We start from the raw sequence: 24,494 nt of genomic DNA on the forward strand, positions 1-24,494 counted from the left end.
CCCTCGGGTCGGTGTCCCTCGGGTCCCGGCCCCAGAGGGCGGCCGGCAGGAGGCAAAGACAGACACCTGGTGGGGCGGAGACCCGCGCTGTCGCGGTCCGGGTTGGCGCGGGGCCCAAGGGCTGATTCCGAGTGACCTCACCCACCTAGCGTCGCCCCTTTAAGANGGGCGGCCGCAGCGCTGCATGCCCGAGTTCGTCAATGCCGCCTTCAACGTGACCGTGGTGGCCACCAACACGTGCGGGGCTCCGCCCGAGGAGTACTGTGTGCAGACCGGGGTGACCGGGGTCACCAAGTCCTGTCACCTGTGCGACGCCGGGCAGCCCCACCTGCAGCACGGGGCAGCCTTCCTGACCGACTACAACAACCAGGCCGACACCACCTGGTGGCAAAGCCAGACCATGCTGGCCGGGGTGCAGTACCCCAACTCCATCAACCTCACGCTGCACCTGGGTAAGCGGTGACAGCCCTGTTCCTATTACTGCTCGCCGGCAGCCCAGCTCCCCGGTCCTCTCCAACCCCTGGCGCAGCCTGCGGGGCCCAAACAGCTGCGGGCCGGCTCTGTGCGTCCCAGCATGGGCCACACGGTATTCCCTCCTCCAACTTCTGAACTAGAGCTAGCAGTTAACATTCCGCGAGGGCAGAGATGTTTCGCGCTAGCATCTGTTTGCTTTTCTGTACTTTCTAACTTAACCGGATTCCCGCTCGCTTGATGATTCGCCATTTGGGCTGTTCTGTCCCTCTTTTTTGAAGCGTTAATCAGAAACCCCTATTCTCGCTTTTCTCCCTCCTAGCAGGGTCACCACAGCGCATTCTTGGATCAGAGATGGGAAAGTCCACCTTGAGCACTTTTATCTTGTTTAAATACTCCTCTCCCCGGGTCTGAGCCTGATTGCTGTTTGCTCTACTGAATAAGCTGCAGAGGAAAGGGTCTCTAGTGAAGGGAATTTGAGGGAAGCAAATGTCTTTACTACCGGTATGGCCTACGTGTAATTAAAATAGAAATTCACTTATTGTTCTTCAGAGTTGTTCAGCATTAATTAAGGACCACAAAGCTGTTTCACTGTTAATCCTGGTACAGAGAAAACAAAAGAAAGTCTGCACTCGCTGTAATTTCTGGCCACAGATTGGTCCCTGGGTAAAAAAAAGCTCTCTTTACTATCTTTCCTTTTACTTTGAGTCAAAACAAGTGTAGATACCTTTAGAACTCAGGAAAAGGATGTATAGAAAACTATTGCTCGGTAGTGGACGAAGATGGACATGTTTATACTAAGGTATCAAAGTCATGTTTGATCTAAGTTTTTCTTCATCGCTGAATTATGGAAACAAGCAGAACGATTCATTATTGTGTTTAACAGTAAAAGATGCTTGAAAAATTGGCAGAGATATTGACATTCTGATTTGTAGAGCTTCAATGCCCATTGCATTGAAAGAATTGATTTTACTGGTCTCTTGTAATGAACTTCCAGAGAGAACATAGGGCCCAAGTAGTTCTTTTGGTCACGATTTTGCATTTTTCTTTCCACTGCTCTCTGGTACGTTAAACTTTACATAAGCGTCAAGATTCCAGAGAAGGAATATAACCTACAAAAAGTGCTTTGAAAAGCAGATTACTGTGTGTGGAGTAAGTTTTAGAAAAGGAGTGTTTAGCACTATTTTGTTTCTAGACAAGTTGTTAGGAATATGAACTTTGGGAAAATGAGTTCATAAAGTGAAACTCTGAGGCACCTGTTTTTCAGAGATGGAAGAAGCGAACTGTATTTCAGTGTTTTAAAGGTATTGGAAATGCATAGAACCAGCAGAATCTTGGAAGAAATGCCTTCTAGGACACAGCAAGAGATCTAGGGTCTTCTAAAATTTGTGGGCATGCTGACTCTTTAGACAGCTATATTCTCTTATGTGCTATATCTTTTTAAGCAAATATAATTTGACCAAATTATTTTTACTTATTTATTTTTAAGTTTATTTCTTGATTTTGTGGGGGCAGGGAGAGGGAGAGAGAGAATCCCACATAGGGTCCGTGCTTTTAGTGCAGAACCTGATGTGAAACTCATACCTGAGAACCACGAGATCATGACCTGAGCCCAAACCGAGTTGGACGCTTAACTGACTGAGCCACCCAAGTGCCCCTATATCCAATTATTTTTGTTGAAATTTTAACTTACTAAAGTTTCTGTGTTGTATTTTGAATGCCTACAAAGTCTTATTTAGCTATTTTTAAATACTAAAGATTTCAAAGCAAAAGCATTAACTTGATGTCTCAAAGTGCCTGAGATTCAGCTGAAAATTTCTGAATAGGAATCTGTTATGTAGGTTAAAGCTGGGCTATCAATCTTGGCCTTCTGAGTTTTCTGCTGTGGGTACTGTGTAGCAAAAGGTTATTTCAGGTGATTGCAGAGGTAGGTAGATTACTCCGAGATTACTTCTCTGTTACAAAGGTAATAATGTCATAGGTGAGATAGTAACAGTAAAGTTAGGTTGTTACTGTTGACGAGCATATATATTAATTTTGGGTCCTGGTGATTTAAAGGTCAAAAGAAATCTTAGAGGTCACCTAGTTAGGACTCTTACAAGACTTTGTACTCTAAGAATGTTATATGCTTGGACTTGTTTTTGCTGAAAAGGTCTTCAGCTTTTGGTAATAATTCGTAGTAAATGAAGTTCATAAAACTATGGTTTCAAAAAAAGTTGTTTAAAATAGCTTCCATATGAGTAGTGTGATTAACTGCAAAAACATTTTCTTGAAACTTTTTAGGTAGACGATTTCTAAAAATTTGACTAGAACTTATTGTACTTTTTCTTGGATCAGAAATGATGTCCTGGAGGAAGTTGCGTGTGATGGAAAAGGTGGAAAAGGGGAGGGAGATTTGTGTGTATTAGGGTTGATGTCTCAGTCCCCCACCGCCCCTCCCTCCCTCTTCCTCTCTCTCCCTCTCCTCCAATCTCCTTTCCCCTGCTCCTTTTTAAATGACAAGGATATATGTACACATGCCGGTTATGATTGATAATTTATAGTCAGGGCTTTATGTAACATTGTGTGTTTTCATGTTCAGCCTATTCAGTCCCTAACTTCAGCTCTAGCTAGCTGTTTCCCATGAATTCAAGTACCATGACTGTTTGTGCATCTATTAAATCTCCCATCCAGTTCAAATTTCACATACCCTTAAGCAAGTGATGCATATTGTGCCTTGCCCTTACAGAGCCTGTGAAACTCGAAGTGAGCAGTGTGAAAGAAGCAGGGCTAGCCAACACTTTGCTCCTCTCCTTTTTGATGTTGAACTTAAACACAGTAAACTGTAAAATAAGCAGAATCAGACCGCACTTAAGTCACTATAAGAAACATATGTTTTGACATTAATCATAAGTCATTTTTTATTGTAAAAATAAAACATGACATAGTGAATTGAAACAGTTAAGGATAATGACTAGTGAGTCTCTTCCTCTTCAGTTGCTAAATGGTAGGAGACCACCATTCACAATTTCTCATGTAGCTTTCCAGAAACTTTTCATGCATACACATGTATCTATAAATTGTATGTTACTCTTTTAATTGCTACTATGGGGGGGGGTGGTTAAGGCATATTTTAACTGACGGCTGGGACCAATTAGATCATTGTACCATTATCATCACTTGTACAAAAGCCAGGAAAATCAGTGTTGATTCTGAAAGCAGCCATGTCTTAAGCACCATATACAGTAATCCAGGGTGCAAAGTATCCTCAGATATAATCAGATAAAGTTGCTGTAGGAACAAGAATTGCATTTTCCGCCTATTGTGGAGAGAAATCTCAGCCAGACCCCCTTTTCTAAAAAGAATTCTTATTTTGCATTCAACTGCTGGATCTTCTTTCCTGACTTTCTATATGGATTATTTGGCTGCTGTTTAAAAGTTTGGCTTTTGCGTTTTATAAGTTATAATAAGTTTTATTAGTATCAGTGGGATAGTTGATAGTAAGATTATAGCTGAGGATTTGCCTTTTATTAAAGTCTTTTTAATTAACATGATAGTCATTGCAGATGGAAACTTGGCAGGCTGGGTCTTGATTTTGGAGGAAGCTTCCCCCTTTCTGAAAACAATTAGGTTAAGGAAAGAGAGTGCCTATAAACCAACTCAATCAAAGTTTATGGAACTCCTAAAATTTACACCAAGACCAGATTTGTTTCCTACCTCCTTCTATAAGTTTTAGGACCAGTGATTAAATGGTTTTAATGGTTTTAGCTATATCTAAATATCCTTTTTGTGGGTCTAAATCAGAATAATTGATATATAAGGATGTTCTATTTTATTCTGTTTCATCCTTTCAGTGTACATTTAAAATGTAACAAACAGCTGTTTTTTTGTTTTGTTTTTTCCCCAGGACATTGTTTGCCAGGTAGGTTCTAACTGTGTCTGGGAATAGTTCACTCTGGTGACTTCACTGTGGTATTTGTGTACCCTGAGGGGACACTATTTTAGTTTGTCTCACAAAGGCCTGATTTACATTTTGCAGGTTTCAACTTGAGAATTTAGGGAGCTCTCCTTTAATGGCCAGCGGTTGTTGAACAGTTTTATAAAGTTGCTGTTGGCTCTCTTCCTTTTCTACAGTTCAGTGCTTTTTCTGTATATAATCTTCTCCATGTTTCTAAAGCGTTCAGAGAAACAATTTACACATCAGGAGAGAAGTTGGAAAAATAAGCAACCCCCCCCCCCATTATTTTGTCACTGGCCACATTTGTGGGAGGGTTGGTTTGACTATTTCAATTCTAAATCCTTTTAGGAAGTTGGAAATACTTNGCAAACATTTTTTAAATACCTAGTAAATACATAGCACGGTACCTGATAGAAAAGGTGTATAAGATTGAAAGTCCCATTTTCAGAAGTTTACACTCTATTAGATGGAGTTTTTGTACTCTGTTGTAATGACAATAGTAAATCGAGAGTGCCTTTATAATAGTTTATAGTTAATGAAACCACCAGTTTACTTTATCACTGATAAGATTCCCACAACTCAGTGAGGGCAAAGATGGATTCCGAGGTTGTGATTTGCCGAAAGTCATGGCGGAGAGGTAGGTTTTTGACTCCTTAGTCTAATGCACTGGCCCCTGCAGCTCTTAGCTTCTCTAACAGATCTCTCCAAAGAATGATTCGTTTATTCCAGGCCAGCTTTAAAATACAAGTTCATGTACACAGTGATTCAGAGATACCAAACTCTTTTGGTTTTCCTCCTTTTCCCTCTATTCTTTTTCACTTATGTTTTTGGATTCCTTTTTTTTTTGTTTTCCATGCGACTCACTCTCCTTGAATGAATTCTCATTAATCTCAAGGCTTCCTTTACTGTTTGCAAATATCAATTCTAAACTTGTATCTCTAAGCCAGCTCTCTCTCCAGTCCTGAAGACTTGTTGGACATGGTCAGTTGGTGATGTCCAGAGACCATGTCCAAAACTCTGTTCATTCCTCACTGTGTTGCCCAACTCAAAGTCAAATCTCAATGGACACACTACTGTTTAACCCTGAGGCTCTTGACCCAGTCTTTTGCCAGGTCTTCCATAAAAGACAACCAGGCTTGATAGGCTCTCATCAGTAAAATTACTTTGTTTGAAGAGCAGAGAGGATCCACTGCTGTACGCAGGTCAGTTCTGGGCAACTATAACTCCACCCCTTTCTTTCCCGCCCATCTTTAATACAGTCTGTCCAAGATTCCACTCTTACCTCTTATATCCAGCTGCTGTTTATTCTTCACCTTTATCTCTGCCTTATTGTAGCTTTCCATTGAATTTCACCTGGGTTGCTGCAATAGCTTTCTAACTAATTGGTGGCCTGTCTGCCTCCATTCTGCCCCTCTATTTCAGGCAGCCACATTTTGGACTTAGTCATGGTTATAAAATGCAAATCTGATGATGTCATTTCCCAGCTAAAATTCTTCAGTGGTTCCCCAAACCTTTAGGAGAAAGTCCAGACTCCTTGGGATAGTGTACAAGTGTACTTTAGGATCTGGGCTGGGTTTTTTTTTTAACCTCTAGGCTTATCTTTTGTCATTTTAAATGCTCACAGGACTGCTTCTTTGGTTTGGAATCTTCTCCCAGGTATCACCACCTTCAGGAAATCTTCCCCAGTTTCTCTGTTTTCTACCCTTTTCCATCCTTCTCTCAGGCGTGGATTAGGTGTTGCACTCACACCACCCTGTAGGTGTCTACCACAGCACTTATCATGTGGTATTATATGTTTCTTGATTTGCCTGTTACCACTTCTTGACCATGAAGTCTTTGAAGGCAGGGTCAGGGACTTAGTCTTTTAATTCGTTTCAATGTAACTAACATTAGTTAATTGCTTGCCATTCCTCAGTACCATACAAATTCCTGGATGTACAGTGATTTATAGGACATTGCCGTGACTTCATGGAAGTTGTAGCTTGGATGTGGAGACCTATATCTCTAGACTGGGATGTTGGCAAATTACACCTGCTGGCCAAATCCAGCCCAGGGTTGCCTCCTATCTTTGTATGCATCAGGCAAATATTTTAACTTTCTTTTTCATTCAAAAATCGAAAGAAGAATGACATTCTGTGACATGTGAAAATCATGAGATCCAAATTTTGGTACCCAAAAAGTTCTGTTGGAACACAGTGAATTTCATTTTTTTAAAGTGTTTTATTTTGAGAGAGCACACATGGGGGAGGGATAGAGAGGAGGATAGAGGATCTAAAGCAGGCTCTGCACTAAGAGTAGTGAGCCTGATGTGGGGCTCGAACCTCAAGATCATGACCTGAGTCAAAGTCACACCTTCAACCACTTGGGCCGCCCAGGTGCCCCAGTGAATTTCATTTATTAATCTATTGTCTATGCCTGCTATTGTAAAGGCAGAGTTGAGTAATTGTAATGGATACTGTATGGCTAGTCTCTCAGAACCTAAAATACTTCCTATGTGGGCCGCTATAGCACATGCTTTGTGACTTCTGCCCTGGATCAATGCATTTGGTGCTTAATAAGTTCTAAGTGAAAAGGTGCAAGCACAGAGAGCATTCACTTTCCATTTTGATGGAGGCTGGAATCTTTGTATCTCCAGTGCTTACCAACAGGTCTGGTGTAGTGTTCTGTAAAAGTATGTAAGGTAAGTGAATAAATGAATGTCTGAGTTATAAGAAGTCCCCAAACACTGTACATTAATTTAAATTCTTGTCAGCAATATGTTGGAGTTTGTGTTTATTTCTGTCAGTGTCATCTCTATTTTCTTGAGATGCATGCCACTGTAATAGCTGATATTAAATGCAGTATATGGTTCTTTGATTTCTATAGCTTTAAAAGATGTACGAAGTTAGGTATGGAACTGACATGGAATTGAAAGATCTAGGATTGTCCTTTTTTTGAGTAAAAATTCGACTTTTATATGATTTGAAGCCATCTAGATAAATAGGTGTATAATTATATGAATAAGCTATCTCTTCAGATTTGAATCTTATATGTGAATATGTATTTCTGAAAATTGAACATTAATATTGTGTTTTCTTTAGAAATGGACTTAAACATTTTACTTTAAAAGGTACTCACATGTCTACTGTTGTTAAGATACCTTCAAGAGTATCTTAAAAGGCAGTTGTAGGGAAAATTTACAATGAGATATCTTGTTAACTTGTGTATGATATCAGTTTTAGTTTCTTTAATTCATTGGGGTACCGTTAGAAGACAGGCATCCTGAAACGACCTGCAGATATTGAAGAACCGTGTTATAGTCATTAATTAGGCAGATGAATAGTCGTCCCTAACTTGTCTGGAGTTTAACAGGCGCAGACCCACCAGATGCTTCTCTACTGGTTCCTCATCTCCTGCTGTACTTAATTGACAGCTCTGCTGCTGTTCTGTTTGGGTTTCAGAGAAAAGTGTCAATGCTTAGAGTGGAGCTGTTTGTTTATTTTTACTGCCCAAAATTCCCGAGAAGATTTTTAAAACTAAGGGATTAATCTGTCCTTTCTCTTAAATTGTCGGTTTCAAAGGGTGAAGTTCCAAGCCTACTGTGTGCTGGTTCTGTTGCCTTGTCTAGGTTGCTTGCTCTTAGATCTGTAAGAGGGCCTTGCTACGATCTGCAAGCATCTCCTTTCTTGTAAAATGATAAAGTTAGATGTTTGTGCATTAGATGTTGCGCAGTAAAATCGATAGCTTGCTAAAAGGGGTTGCCAGAAAACTCATTTATAGAAATGTCTCCTGGGTTTTAGAGTATTGTGCCAGACTGTGGGGACACTAATTAAGTACATCTGCTTTTCTTTCCATGGGCTCTTCCAGGGGGCCATCCTAAAATAACTGGGCCCAGTCAGCCTGGTGCCCTGGAAGCTACATATTCATGAATTAAAATAAAGCAGACTTATCTCTTTCTTAGACAATGGGGCTCTCAGATCTCTGGTGGGAGGAGAACCTTGTGGCAAGGCTGGAGATGAATTAGGGGATTTACATGGTTTCTTCTAAAACTTGAGGAGTTCTATTCCTTGGGCTCCCTTCTTTTACTCTTTGTTTCCCACTGTGTGGCTGCTTCCTGTTACACTGAAGGCAACACTGAATTTTTGTTAATACCGCCTTCTTTGGGATTTTTGTTATTTTTCTGTTTTGAAAGTTCTTGGAAATATTAATCCAGAATCAGTCTCCTTCACATTTAAAAAAAAATTCTTGAAATAGGATATACAAATGGTCTTATACAGAGTTAGAGACTCGGTAAATTTTGTACCGTGATAATAAACCACAGAGTGTGTGAAGCTTTCTGCTAACCAGAATGATTGTGCACGACACAGGGACTACAAGGCGCCCGTCAGCGCTCTCAGGGATGTGGTTAATGACCAGTCCTTTTTGTCCCTCATAGTTGTGACTTTATGTTCTGTGTCTTGCCTTGGGTAGGGGTTACATAGGCATGTAATACATATGTCCAAATTCAGAGCCATGCATTTGATATTTGTGCATTTCATTGTGTGAAATTATTCCTCAAAAAAAAATTAAACTTTTCAGTCATTTGTACAAAATAAAATACAGGTGGTTTTGTTTGTTTCTGGTATGATTTTTGGCTTCCAGTAGTAGAGCACAGAATCTGAGACTTAATCATCTAAGATCTATTTTTTTTTTTTTGATGTATTTCTGAGAGACAGCAGGGGAGGGTCAGAGAGAGAGGGTCAGAGAGACCAAGAATCTGAAACAGGCTCCAGGCTCTGAGCTAGCTGTGAGCACAGAGCCTGACTTGGGGCTCGAACCCACAAGCCGCGAGATCGTGACCTGAGCCAAAGCCGGACGCCTAACCGACTGAGCCACCCAGGTGCCCCTAAGGTCTGTTTCTCTTACTGTCTTTCTGTTCTCTACCACCAGTCGTTGGCCTTGATAGGTGTTAACAGATGCTCATTGGGTGAGTGGACAGATGGTTTTCATTGAAATGCCTGTGGAATGCTTTCTGGGAAGCATTCAGGTGAGCTTCATGAAAGGTCTCAGGAAGTGGAGTGTGGGGAAGGATGTAGGAAGAATGTCTTTGCTCTTCTCACATCCCTTTAAGCAGGTAGTGGTTTTGGGTGATGCTTTTATGGCTTGAAGTGGTAAAATCAGAAGTTTGTGGGTTTTGCTTGCAGACTTAGAGAATCCTCTAAGAATGTCTGCATGGCTTGTGCTTTGGTTACAATGTCTGGTTTTTATATAACTATTTAATTTCTGTGGGGAAATAAATGTTCCATAAATTATTTACAACGTAATGTGAAGACCCCATCTTCTTTCCTTTGACATGTTCTGGGTAGTGACTTCCTCTCATTGAGCCTTTTATTTATTTTTTAAAGTTTATTTATTTATTTTGAGAGAGAGTGCACATGTAGGTGGGACAGGGGCAGAGAGAGAGGTAGAGAGAGAATCCCAAGTAGGCTCCTAACTGTCAGTGCAGAGCCTGATGTGAGGCTCAAACTCACAAGCCTTGAAATCATGACCTGAGCCCAAGTCAGGCACTTAACTGACTGAGCCACCAAGGCGCCCCTTCTCATTGAGTCTTTTTTTTTTTAATTTTTTAATGTTTTATTTATTTCTGAGAAAGAGAGAGAGAGAGAGAACCGGAGAGGGTCAGAAAGAGAGGGAGACACAGAATCTGAAACAGGCTCCAGGCTATGAGCTGGCTGTCAGCACAGAGCCCGACATGGGGCTCGAACCCACGAACGGTGAGATCATGACCTAAGCCGAAGTCGGATGCTTAACCGACTGAGCCACCCAGGCGCCCGTCATTGAGTCTTTTTTGATAAAAAGCTCAAAGCTTGAATTGTGTGGCTTTCTTAGAGGTTTAGGAAATTTTGTGAAGTATTTCCAACTAAGTGAAAAGAGCTACCTACTCAAATTAGGATGAGCTTATTGGATTGTAATTCTAATTAGCGGGGACAAAGGTCCACTGTAAATAAGGTGACCTGGTGAGAAAATTCATTTATGGCTGCTGTAATATGGGGTGTGTGGGTAACAATAGATGTTGAAACATGTTATCTTCAGAGAATTTTTAATGTGTTTGAGGAGATGAGACAGAAACACTCATGCACAGGAAATCAATGGGGGAATATAAGCACAGTAAAAATAACTCCGTTGAAACTTTTTAACATGTAGAAGGAAGACTTGTCAAACACTTTGAAGAGTGTAGATTGAAGTTAACCAGGAAGAGCTTCTTGGGTCTTTAAGAAAAGTAGTGGACGGGAATTGGAGGACTTTCCAGGAAGGGTGAGTTACTTAAATAAAGTTCTAAAAGTAAGCAGATAATGGTGAAGGAATTGTTTGCTTTTCACGGAGGAGTGGAGACACGCACAATGGGTTCTGAGAAGATAAGGTTCCTGAAAACTAGATGACAAAAGAAAGCAGATTACCTTTCACTGAGTGCTCCCTCATACCTTTTTGAATACTCAGAAGAATCGAGAACTGTTGTTCCCCCTATGGAATAATCATGTAAGATGACAAGTGACTTTTCTGAGGTCACTAGTAATATGCAGAGTTTAGGTTGGGATCTAGACCTGTGATGGATAGGTTATGCTCTTACTGTTCTACCATGTTAGACCCGATGAGTGATGCAGAACTTAAGAAAGACTTTTAACTGGGGAGTGAAATGAGAGCATCCCAAACCAAAGGTTTCCCTGTGAGGCCTCTGCTTGAGGGGCTGTGAGTTTGGACAGCTGCTTTCATTTTTTATTTATTTATCTTAAGTGTTTGTTTATTTTTGAGAGGGAGAGAGTATGAGTGGGGAAGGGGCATAGAGAGAGAGGGACAGAGGATCCAAGGCAGGTTCTGCACCGATAGCAGTGAGTCTGACGTGGGGCTCAAACTCACTAACTGTGAGATCATGACCTGAGCTGAAGTCCGATGCTCAACCAACAGCCACCCAGGTGCCCCTGGATGGCTGCTTTTTTAAAAGGGCTTTGCACTTGTTTGTAAAGAACAGAGCAGTATTAGCAATGGAAGAATTTTAGTTTTGGGGTGCTTATACTAGCTTTATAATGTTTAGCTGTTAATGCTTCTAGGAATTTCTAAGGAATTTACTGAATTTCGGAATGAGATCCTGGGTTTTGTCAGTGTGTACTGACAGGGAAAGTGTACCACATACCCCATTTCTTGAAGGGTGGTCAGGGGTGTGTCACCTTATCTCCTTTCTGCCTTATCTGGTTGTTGAGAACTGCTGAGTTTAGTTCAGTTGCTTACTTTATCTGACATCCTTCAAGATAAGGCTCTAGGTCCATCTCCAGGTTCGATTTCATTTCCATTCTGCTCCAAATAAATTCTAACTCTTATATAGTAGCCCTTTTGTTGTTCAAGTTTGCTACCTAAATAGGTCTAAGTAACCTTTTACTGATTGATAGATAACTAGTATGATCCTAGGAGATTTCTCTGCCAGTGTTTTCATCATTCAGGCCTAGAAAGTGACACCCTTCCCCCTTGATTTTTTTTGTATGTGGTAATTTGTAAATCTGTAACTGTCCGTTTTATCCATCTGTTTTATCTGTGTATCTATGCCTTATTCAATGTATTATCTCCTTAGTTTCTCCAGAGCATGCTGAGCTAAGGTTCGGTCAGGGGATTCTTAGATACCTTAATTTTTTTGTTTGTTTTTTTTGCTTGATCGCTGAAGAAAAAGGTCATAGTTCCCACGTAGGTTTTGTACTTTGTGCTTCTCCCGCACTACATACTATCTCCACTCCTTGAACTAAAGATTCTAGGATTGGTTTTTCTTTATGGATGTGAGTTGGCTGATTACATTGTAGCATTACTGAATCTTACCTTTTCTGTCTTTTTACAGACCTGCTCAGTACACACTGCACTTCTGTGATACATGTGGTTACACCATCCTATCCTAGTGACTAATGATTTTCAAATGGGTGTGCTGCTTTCTTAATGGGAGGTTTGGTGGGATGGCACCCACTGCTACACTTGAGGGCTGAGTCTTGGGCTTAAAATGTACCCCCCCCCTTTTTTTTAACAGTTGGTAAAATAGCATAGAAGCATAGTATTTTCTTAAATCTTTTCTGTCCATTTTCTTCAAAGAGAATGAAAGGATCGTATTCCCAAGAGAAGAGCTTCACAGTTTTTGAAGAGGGGATAGTGATGTCTTGATGAAAATGAGCTGAACCACTTTTATTGGGCTTTCTATTCATTGGCAAGGTTAGGAAGTGATGTTTCCCTGCTCTGGCAGCACAAATCCTGATTAGAGGGAGGAGTGGTCTACTCAGATGTTCTCAAGATCTGAGGTCACCCGATTATCAAAAACTATTAAGGAATTAAAAGAGAGTAACTTGGCAATGTAAAATGATTGGATCTAGATCTGGATTTTCTTTTTTTAAATTTTATTTATTTTTTATTTATTTTTACAAATAGTTTATTGTCAAGTTGGTTTCCGTATAACACCCAGTGCTCATCCTCACAAGTGCCCTCCTCCATGCCCATAGATCTGGATTTTCATGTTAGGGTGTAGTTGCCTTGGTTTAGCAGTTTATCTGTCCACCTGTACTTCATCACTGTGGCCCCTCCCCCCAGTGGCTTCTGCTTGTCATGGACCTTATTCTGATAGGACTGCTGACCTCTGTTGTTTTGGTGTCACTGAGTTTTTAGACTGTTGTTATTTTAATGCCAAATCTGGACCTGATAAAGATGAGTATCTTGAAAGGGGGTGGGGGGCTGGAGAGAGTGGGGGGTCAGAGAGTTAGAAACCAAAAGAGCAATTGTGTAGTTTAATTGCTGTGGTCATATGATTGCCTTTCATGGGCAAAGGGACCTGTTCTGCATGGTTGAGTGTCTAGGATTAACTTTTAGAGCATCTCTCTACATAGTTTTGCATTTTTAGCGAATATTTTAGATAAAGTCTGTTGAAGACCAAATTCGTAGATCTCTACTACAGATTTTGAAAGTTTCTGGGAACATCTGTAATACAGCTGTAATAAAATGTGTTTACTTTATCAGGATTGCTTTAGAGGCTCAAGCTGGTTTGTTTACTGCTGTTTTCAGCATTTTTGCCACATGCCAAGAAATAAGTTAGCATCAACTCCTGGAGGAATTTGGGGTTATTCCGTTTTATGGCCATTCTAATAACATTTTGGTTTTAAACTTATGACCACTTTAAAGCTCTTGTATCCTGGCACAAGACCCGGATGGTGAATTCAGGGTACCAAAAGATGGACTGAGTCTGGAAATTGACATACTTTCCAGATGTTTAGAGAATGTAGTCATGTTTTCTGTGTTGCTTTTTTTTTTTTAATGTTTGTTTATTTTTGAGAGAGCATGAGAGCAGGGTAGAGGCAGGGTAGGGGGGGCGGTGGGGACGAAGGATCTGAAGCAGGCTCCATGCTGACAGCAGAGAGCCTGATGCGGGACTCGAACTCACAAACTGTGAGATCATGACCTGAGCCTAAGTTGGATGCTCAACCCACTGAGTCACACAGGCTCCCCTTCTGTGCTTTTTGTGTTTTCCTATGTGTACCTATATCTGTACCTTCCTGTGTTTTTATAGGAAAGCCCCTTGGGGAAGGAAGAATCTGCTTTTTGGTTTGGGAAATAAAATAGGTATTAATTTTTTTTGTATGAAATATTTTGAGTTGGTATTGCCATTTCTGTGAGAGAAAGGAGCGGCAGCTTTGTTCCCACGAGGGAGATTGTTGGGAAGGGTGGTGGTGGGGTGAGACTCTGGAAGTAGTAACTGAAAACAGACTTATTCTCGTCTCTAGTGATTTTAAATTATGAAACGGGTCACTAATGCTCTGAATCAGCAGCCTTTTAACCATGCCTGACTAAATAGACCTTGTTTTTGAAATTCACAGCAGTGCCTAGATCCCTGCTGTCTTTTTGTCCATCTTGCTAACACACAGCTGTTTTTGTTCATACATCATTTTGTGTTCAACTGCCTGGCTACTTCCTCAGGTCCCTTTTATGGTGAATAATGAACACATGGGAGTTTGAACACCCAAGTGTGCGGTTATTCAAACAGGAAGTCTCAAGGAAGCACGGTAACCTTGTCAGAGGAACAAAAGATGGAACTGGAAAGGCCATTGATGATTCCAGGCTTAAAACATCTGCCAGGAAACATCTGACAGTTTCTGAGATACACACATTCTGCACTCTACAAATGGGATGGTTTATTTGGAACTTGTTCTATTTTTTCTTTAAAATGCTTGGAGTATTAAGCCCTAATCTAGAAAGGGAGGTGAAGAAAGAAGTAACGTGGCATTGTTGGCATTAAAGATAGGAAGGTGGCTCCGCCTGCGGGGATGGCTGAGGGTCCTGGGGAAGAAGGCACAATGACTCATATTTACTGAAAGGAGCCGTGGGCTGCACCCAGAAATGGTAGATGGGACCTGATGGGGGCTGCCAGAGCAAATGGGGTTGGGTTAAAAAATGATTTTGTGCCAAGCCTTTGATTACTGAGCACAGGAGGATAATGAGATAAAGGAGAATGTGGGTTCTGCGTGAAGAGTGTGTAGTCTAGTGGGGGAGCAAGAGTGTGTACATCAACAAATACACTCTGAGAAAGCACCAGAAGTGCCATCCGAAAAGGATAGGCCTCCTGCAGGACAGCAAAGGAGATCTGATTCTAGCTGATCGGGGTAAGTGACTTCCCAGAACATTTATCCAGTGACCTTTCTGTTTCCTGGACCTGAGGCTCCTTGATTATACGGCAAGGACTTAGAATGAGTCAAATATATCTTGATTTTAGATTTAGAAATGAAAATTAAATCTGAAAGTTAAAGAAGGGGGAGCTCTGAGTTGACAGCAGTTCACATTAGGCAAGTGGGGTGATGCGAAAGCTAAAGAAAGTTTGTTTTAGGCTTAATTCGGGGAAGCAGTAGTATTCAAGGGGGTGCTAGTTCTGTTCTCTGTCTGACTGGAACTCTGCCCTAGGCTCCAGTCATTGTAAACCTGTCCACACAGCATGGGCGCTGCATCTTTCCTTGCTGCTGTCCTTCTTTTTTGTTTTTTGTTTTTTGCTATCTTCTAATTGTCTGTTAGAACTTATGGCAGATTTCAACTTCAGGAAGATTGTACTGGTTTCTAATTGCTCCTGCCCCTCCACAGCACATGCATTATGTTGTTTGAGCCATTCATTTCTAGAAATCACTGAACTTTGTGCATGCCCATGATGTAAGAGGTACCATATTGCTTTCCTCTGTTTCCCCTGTTTGAGTTCATTGGGGACAAGACTCATTTATTGATTTCTTTTTTAATATAAATTTTTAGAAGTTCATTTATTTGAAAGAGGGAGAGCACGCATGAGTGGGGGAAGTGTAGAGAGAGGGAGAGAGAGAGAGAATCCCACTGTTAGTACAGAGCCTGACATGAGGCTCAAACTCACCAATCATGAGATCATGACCTGAGCTGAAATTAAGAGTTGGGTGCTTAACTTACTGAGTCCCCTAGGTGCCCCTCATTTATTGATTTCTTGACTCATTCACCTAACAAGTATCTATTGAGTGCCTGTAGTGTAAAAGGCACCACAAAGTGCTGGAGACAGGGCACAGAGATGACCTAGAGCTTACCTTCTAGGTGAAAAGTGTGTAGTACAGAGGGCCTGACTTGGGGAGGGTTTCATTGGCTTTCTTTTTTCCGTCGACTTTTATATCCCTAGTATATAACATAATAGCTTTCTTATAGTAGCAGATGGCTTGAAAGTCTGCCGAATGAATGAATTCCTATTTCTGTGAGACTGTGGCCATAAAATGTAGATGAAGGTGAGAAAGGGCAATTTTTTAAGGATTATCCCAAGATGGAGTTTGCCTTTCAGATAGGGTTGAAAATTCCTTCCTTTCAGAAGGAATGGGATGACTTCCTCATCAGCATTGTTAGGTAAAGACTAAGGCACAATAGCAAAGAGCCCCAACAATAAAGTAGTTAAAAACATTGAAGTTTTGTTTTTCTCTCATGTGGTAGTCCTGAAGTAAATGGGCAGCAGGGTGGCTGTGATCCCACAGACGTCCTGGGACCCAGGATCTTTTCATCTTCATAACCTGCCTTCTCAGGGTGTTGTCCTTGTGTGTGTGGTGTGGTTGATGTTGGGCAGTGGCATCTCTGTGTTCCAGATGGGAGCATGCTGCGCTTGAGCAGATGCCTAATTCTGAAGACCCAGGCCCAAAAGTGGCATATATCATTATATCATCTGTCACTGGGGGGCCACCTCATACACACAGTGGGGGCTGGAAGATGTAGTCCAGTGGGGCAGCCTCGTACCCTGCCACAGATCTGTGATGGTGACCAAGAGGGATAACTGATTTTGCACGTGGTTTTGGCACGTGCCACACTTCTGCTCCGGTGATGTTCTTGCCAGCTCTGGTACTGCAGCATCCTTTCTCCCTCAAGTTTTGGTCTTCCTGAAACACCTTGTTCAAAGGGTCTGGAAAAACTGGCAGAGACGCTCTTTGTGGACCCTCATACTCTAGTCTTCAGGAGAAGACCCGAGTATAAAGGAGGTGCACACCCATTCTGCTCTTCTCAGTATGCAGCTTTCACACTCCATATTTGCATACCGAACATGTATGTTACCTTCAGCTGTGATGGATGAATCAAAGCTGTTTTAAACTCCACATGTGTTTTAGATATGAGAATTCCAGAAGTGATAAAACAGTGACTATTGTTTGTACCACTGTTTCGTCATTTGAACGTTCTGTTTTGTTCTGGATTTTTTTTTAAATGTGTACTTATCTTTTTCTTTAGTATGTTTTCATTGAGGGCAAATAGCAGATTTAGTAAAATGGGTATGTATTCCATAACACCTGTAGCAGTAGCCCCCAAACACTTGAGTGTTTCTACATGCAACGTATTCACATTTTAGGCTCGTTAAAGACCGTAATGGCCTCACACTAGTTCAGTTTGTGTTTTGTTGTCAGATGTTATGAAAATGCTCTTATGTTAGGCTTTTTTAAAAAAGTTTTTAATTTATTATTTAGTTTTGAGAAAGAGAGAGTGTGAGTAGGGGAGGGGCAGCGAGGGGGGAGAATCTCAAGCTGACAGCACAGAGCCCAACGTGGAGCTCAGACTCATGAAACTGAGATCAGATTACCCGACTGAGCCACCCAGTTTTGCCTCTGCTGTTAGGACTTTTGAATGTAGAATCACAGAGATAAAAGATTACGGACTTGCATCACATTTGATTATATAAAGTATACTAGTTTTTACAGAAAATAGTAAGATTACTAAAGACTAAAAATTTGACCCCTAGTTGGCATTTGATAATTTATTATTTAAATAAGTGAATAAGGTTCATTTACTAGAACTTTAATGTCCTTGGAAGGATGAATTTTAACAGGTTTATTCCAACATAATTTGAGGGATGGGTTATCAAATTATGGTAAGAATATTTAGAAGTACAACTATGGCATTACATAAATATTTTTAAAAAGTACTAGTGGGTAGTTGAATTCTAACCAAAAAATTACCTATTTTAAAAGAAAAGTATTGGCACACCTGGGTGGCTCAGCCGGTTAAGCATCTGACTTCGGTTCAGGTCATGATCTCACGGTTCGTGGGTTCGAGCCCCACATCAGGCTCTGTGCCAACAGCTAGCTCAGAGCCTGGAGTCTGTTTCAGATTCTGTGTCTCCCTTTCTCTCTGACCCTCCCCTGCTCCTGTCTCTCTCTCTCTCAGAAATAAATAAAGCATTAAAGAAAAGGAAAGAAAAGTATTTCAGGGTGCCTGGGTGGCTCAGTTGGTTGAGTGCCTGAGTTCGGCTCAGGTCATGATCTCACGGTCTGTGAGTTCAAGCCCCGCATCGGGCTCTGTGCTGACAGCTCAGAGCCTGGAGCCTGCTTTGGATTCTGTGTCTCCCTCTCTCTCTCTGCCCTTCCTCCACTCACACTCTGTCTCTTTTTTCCAAAATAAATAAACATTAGAAAAAATTTTAAAAAATTAAAAATAAAAAATAATAAAAGTATTCCTTTTCATCTGTGGGTGTTCATTTTTTGTTTTTCACTGATTTGTGTAAAAAGGCAGTTTCATCTCCAGCATTTATGCACAGTTGTGTTAGGAACCTGGCTGCATTAAAGCCATTTCATTTGAGATACTTTTTGAATTGGAAGTTAATTCTGCTATTCATCTTGTTCCGTGATGATTGTTCCTTGCTCTTGCCACACTTTCTGCATCTCCCTGTCTACCGACCTAGTTAGCAGGGCTTTTTTCTTTCTGTTCAGTTGTTTTAAATCAGTAATAAGTTGGTGTCTCTAGGAATCTTTGAAGAATTACTCATGTTGAGGATGACTATATAAATGGCTATAAATCATTGCTTTTGCCTGTAGAGTTCTAAAAGTTTCTAAAAGGTTGTGGTGTCCTTGAAGTCTTTTTTTTTTTTTTTCCTTAGTCAAACTCATTGTCTATTGAGAATCCTTAGCTGTCACCCTTTGCCTAAAATATTTAATGTTGTCTTCTGGGCTTTATTATCCCAGTTTCTTTTGGAAGGAAATTGCCTTCACTATAAATTCATTTCCACATTCTAGAAGGATGATACTTATTGTTCCACTCTTTGGTCACTTGAGCATACCACCTTATTCTGGAATCTTTTTAATGTGTATTTTGTTTCTTCGTATGAGCTCACTGAGGAGAGCATTAATTAGGTCAGCAATTTAGAGCTAGGTCCTTGACTTGTGAACTCATAGGTATTTGAATATTCTTTCAGAGACCATGGCTCTGGAAGGGTGTTTCAAAGAGGTATGTTTCCTAATCTTTGGAGAAAGACCACAGAGCTGTTCTCAAAATTTAAGACTTCATCCTCGTAGGGGCGCCTGGGTGGCTTAGTCGGTTAAGCGTCCGACTTTCGCTTAGGTCATGATCTCGCGGTTCGTGGGTTCGAGTCCCGCGTCGGGCTCTGTGCTGACAGCCAGCTCAGAGCCTGGAGCCTGTTTCAGTCTGTGACTCCCTCTCTCTCTGACCCTCCCCTGCTCAGGCTGTCTCTCTCTCTCTCTCTCTCTCTCCTGGAAATAAATAAAACACTGAAAAAATTAAAAAAAAAAAAGACTTCATCCTCATATAGACAGTAATAATGGAAAACCTGCCCGTTTGTTCTGATGAACGTTCTTTCAAGAACAGGAATATAGCTGAAGCCAGCCATAAAATTGTTTCAGTTTAAGCAGCCTCCTTTTCCTTTCCAGGATCCACAATGCCAAGTTAAATACCTTTCTTTTTTTAGAATAGCAGAGTTTCTCAGACTGACGCTGTGAGTTTCTGTTTCACTAAGTATAAGGTCCTGTAAAGTAGGTGTTTAAATTCCTTCTTCATGTCTTTTCAAAGTTATTACAATGTAATGCTTCTCTTGTAAACACTTAATACTGATTGCCAATCAACTTAAGGACTGTTCCTTTAGGGAGAAAATTCTATTGTCACCTGGCCTACTGGTTCTCAAGTACTCGCCAGTAATAAGTGGATTCATCTCTGGAGTTTTTTTGTGTTTTGTTTTGAAATACATATGGTCAGCTGTGGATGAGTATGAAGCGATGTTTTTGTTTATAGAAGATAAAACAGATAATTACATTGTTTGTGCAGCAGATACTCAGTTTCAGTGCACAGAAATCTGGAATAGAAGTGAAAACTTCTCCATGAAGTGGATCAGTAACTGTAGGAGCATTTCTATCTAACTTACCCATCCCAGGTATCCACTACCTTCAATTTTGTGTTTTATTCTCCTGCTTTAACAAGAAAAATAGTTTTATCATCCCTAAATAATGTATTGCTTGTTCATGAGTTTTTAAAAAAAAATGTTTATTTGTTTACTTTTGAGAGAGAGAGAGATCACAAGCAGGGGAGGAGCAGAGAAAGAGAAGGAAACACAGAATCAGAAGCCGGCTCCAGACTCTGAGCTGTCAGCACAGAGCCGACACAGGGCTAGAACCCATGAACTAGGAGATCATGACCTGAGCCAAAATTGGACACTTAACTGACTGAGCCACCCAGGCGCCCCTTGTTTTTGTTTTATAAAAATGGTATATTACATGTAGTCATCTGCAACTTAGTTTCACTCAGTACATTTCTAAAATGTAGTTGTAATTCATTTATTTTCATTCCTGTGTGGCATTTTATTAAATGATTATACTAGAGCTAATTTATTGATTTTCCTGCTGGCAGGCCTTTTTGTTGTTATTATGAGTAAAGTTCTAGGAGATTCTCATTCTTGTCTCCTGCTGCTTGTGCGAAAGTGTCTCCTTAGCAGAGTCGATGGGTCACAAAGGGTATCTTAAGTTTTATGAGATGATGCACGTTGTTTTCCAGAGTCATTGTGCTGGTATAGATGCTCACAAGCAGTGTTGGTAGGCTCTTGATCAACATTTGGTATTGTGAGAATTTGTAAATTTTGCGTATTTGGTGATGGAAAGTTGTTTCCCATTATGGTTTTATTTATAAGGGCAAATGTCTTTTCCTGTGTTAATGTCTCTTCATGTTTTTTGACCATTTTTCTTACTTGTAGAATTCTTCATATACTTTTGGATACTAATCCTTTATTAGCTTCATATTGTTCATATTGTCTTTTTATCTTCTCTATGTTATCTTTTGGACAGAGTTTCTTAATTTTTGTGTGATTGAATGTATCAGTATTTTCTCTGGTTATTATTTGTCTTATGGAAGAAATCTTTCCTGTATTTTATTTTAGGATCTTCTAAAGTCTTAAAATTTGCCTTTTGCATGTAAGTTCTTAACTTACCTGAAATTCTTTTGTGTGTTGTTTTTATCTCTAGGGCTATTCCCTTTTACACTTATTTTTCTTTTTGATCTTAGCCAAAAGGCTGAGAAGCAATGGCTAGTCCCTTTTAAACTTATTTTTCTTTTTAAGAAATATTCTACCTGTCTTTGGGCCTTTGCTCTTTCATGCAGATTTTAGAATCAGGTTGTCAAGTTCCTAACTGACCTCTATTTGGATCTTGATTGAAATTGCATTGATTTTATATATTCTTTTGGTTGAACTGACATCTTGATAATATTGAGTCTATCCATGAACATAGTATAATTTAGGCCCTGTTTTTGAATTCCAGTAATGTTTTATAATTCTCTCTACACAAGCCTTGCCTTTTTTTGTGAGATTTATTTCTGGGTATATTTTATTTTTTGTTGCTATTAAAATTTCTTCTAAGTTACATTTTCTAACTCTGTTGCTGATATATAAAAATGTAATTGGTGTTTGTATATTAATCGTTTTTTAAAAGTTTATTTTGAGAGAGGGAGAGAGAACACGTGGGAGGTGCAGAGAGAGAAAGTGACAGAGAATCCCAAGCAGTTTCCACACTGTGACAGTGTGGAGCCCAAGGCAGGGCTCGAACTCACAAACCATGGTATCACGACCTGAACTGAAATCAAGAGTCTGTTGCTTAACTGACAGAGTCTCCCAGGCACTCCTGTATATTAATCTTTTAGCCACTAGTTTAATTTTCTTATTCTAATGATTTGTCATTAGATTCTTTGGTTTTTATGTGTAGGCAATCATCATCTGTAAATAAGGACAATTTTGTTTCTATCAATCCTTAACTCTTCATTTATTATTTCTTTTCCTTGTCAATTAGAATAATATACAAAGTTCCTGTCAAACATTCCCCTTAAGGTACGTACTATGATTGTACGTACCTTACAAATTAGCTTTGCTAATTTGATAGATGAGAAATGTTTTTATTTTAGGTTACATTTCTTTTGTAATTGTGGAGGCTATTTTTATTTTGCATAATGTTTATTTCTATAAGCTACCTCACTTCCTTTTTTAGGAAAGAGATGTATTAATAAAAAAATTTTTTTTCTGCTTAATTTCCACCATTTTTTTGCTGTTAAACCATTTTAAGAAATGTTTTGGGTACCGCCTTTAGTGAATTAAAATAGCTCTAAAATATTAAATGGACTCATATACAGATATTACTTTGGTAAAATCAGTTATCAAAGTAGTTGCTATTCTTACTGTTTGGCATGATAGGTGGTAATTTGGAAAATGAAAACGTTGTTATTTATAAAACTCACTGAAGATTTGATTAATACATTGGTTCCCCTAAGGAATATAGCAAACTGTTTCAGCGGCAACTCTAGGAAGCACTTGTAGAGAGATCTGGGTTTTATTTTGGTCTTCATAAATGAATCATTCTTGATTTCAGAGTTTGATAAATTTCTCAAGCTCCTGAGATGTTTACGTCCAGTTTTCATGGTTTTCATAGCATTAATGTGGGTCATACACTTTAAGCTCTTTTCCCTCCTTAAGTCCATCTTAACACACTCTGAAACCTTGTTTATAAATCTGAGAGGTGGATTGAGCTTAAAGGTCTTACAAAAAAGACTGATGGATCTATGGGATTTTGTTGAATGATTGTCTTATACTGTATAGTCTTGTATAATATAAAATGTGCTAAATGTGAGTCTTTTTAAGTTCTTGGGATAGATAAGTCCCATGTGGCATTCATCTGCAAACCCCACAGAAGTGGTTTTCAGAGGAGTGTGATACTGTCCCAGTAGGAGCATCTCGTGGACAGGAGGCAGGGAATATGAAGAGAGAGGGGAGGGGAGGCAGTCTCCTACAAAAAAGAATTGCCCAAATCCTGCCCAATTTGGAATTTCTCATGGGACATTTGTGCTATTAAAAAATCTGATTATAAATATCTGAGCCTAGGACATAACTTTGTCTTTATACATAAACAGAGTTTTCTTTTACATAATTTTGTTATAGATAATTTTCTATGAATACAATCAATATATAAGTAAATATTTTTTAAGCTTAGCATGAGTTCATGTGTAGATCACTCTGAATTTGTAGCACTCACAGAGGGATTCTCTGTATATATTTGTATATTCTTAAGTAGCCTCTTTTTTTTTCTGAAACATCCAATGTAAAGAAAAGTGTTGCTAATATTTAGTTGGTATTTTGAAATTTGCTTTTACAGCTTTTCCTATACATAAATAGTTACCAACATGCCTACTCTGCCAACATGTTTTTTCTTATGAAGCAATGAAAGCAGATTCAGATTAAGTGAATATTTTATAAGGTCACATGCTAATAAAGTTGGCAGATATACATCATCCTTCCTCATGTTCTCCACTTTGACAGTCTGCAATTTGTCCTAACATGTTATACCCACTCAGTTAAAGTGATATTCCTCTGTATCATAAAACATACGGGTAGGTCTGGTCTGTCGTTACTTTTTCTGACACCGGTTTTTATTGTGATGTCCATTTGTACTCCTGCGCCTTTGTTTTCCTGTATGTCTTGTACACAAGGGCATGCAATCCTGTTTTTAAAAATGCAGACTTATTTGTTATAATGAGTAGGTACACATGTCTGACGGCCTTGTTACTGCCCTGTAGTAATCCCTGGGCCTTTACCTATTGAAATGCTTAGGATTCCTTTTAATTTCTGCTTTACATTATGGTTAGGGCTACACCCGCAAGTATACACCATTTAGAAGTCATATACATTGTAGATGATATAATTTATGGATTTCATTTTGGGATGATAAAGGGGAGACATTACAAAATATTTGTTACAAAAGCAGGCATGACTCTGGTGGGCTTGGGAACGGTCGCACAGCACCTCATCCTCACTTGTGTGGTCTTCTCCCCTGTCCCTCCCCACCAGTCTTTTGTACACGGGAAGCCAGGGCATCTTTCTAAAATACCAAATGTTACTTCCCCAAGTGCTAGCTTGTAGTAACTTTTTGGGATATATTCTGTCCCACCAGCTGGAGACAAGGTAGACAGGGGCCATACCTTAAATTCCTTTATGTCTCCATTAACATAGTTCTTTGTGCCTAGTGTATACTCCAGGAGTGTTTGTTGGCTGCCATTTTTCGTCTGTTTTTCCCTCCCTCTGATAGAAACTACGTTTGGAGAAAGTTCTCCATGTTTCCTTACTAATTCTTCCCCCCCCTTTTTTTTTTGTACACGACTGCTCTTTAAATGGGTCTCAGCAGTGAATATCGTCTTAATATTTTCCATGGTGGAATGGCATGCACACCATCCCTAGATATAGTGGAGATGTACAGAAATGGAAAGGCCTTAGTACTGGTCTGATTGTAGTTATACAGAAGTCTTTTTTAAAAATATGTTTACCTGTGGTAAAAGT

The 24,494-nt window shown here is 39.9% G+C and overlaps 1 protein-coding gene across 1 annotated transcript in view; it reads left to right on the forward strand.

The window, feature by feature from the left end:
- The first annotated feature begins 172 nt into the window (after positions 1-172).
- LAMC1 (laminin subunit gamma 1) overlaps positions 173-24,494 on the forward strand; it is a 124,796-nt gene continuing 100,474 nt past the window's right edge. The window contains exon 1 of the mRNA XM_077763241.1: positions 173-452. Coding sequence (XP_077619367.1) covers positions 185-452 — 268 coding nt within the window. The 5' untranslated portion in view covers positions 173-184. The remainder of the gene's footprint in view (positions 453-24,494) is intronic.

Source organism: Crocuta crocuta, unplaced genomic scaffold (genome assembly GCF_008692635.1).
Source record: "Crocuta crocuta isolate KB4526 unplaced genomic scaffold, BGI_CrCroc_1.0 scaffold3, whole genome shotgun sequence".
In the NCBI taxonomy this organism is placed as follows: domain Eukaryota; kingdom Metazoa; phylum Chordata; class Mammalia; order Carnivora; family Hyaenidae; genus Crocuta; species Crocuta crocuta.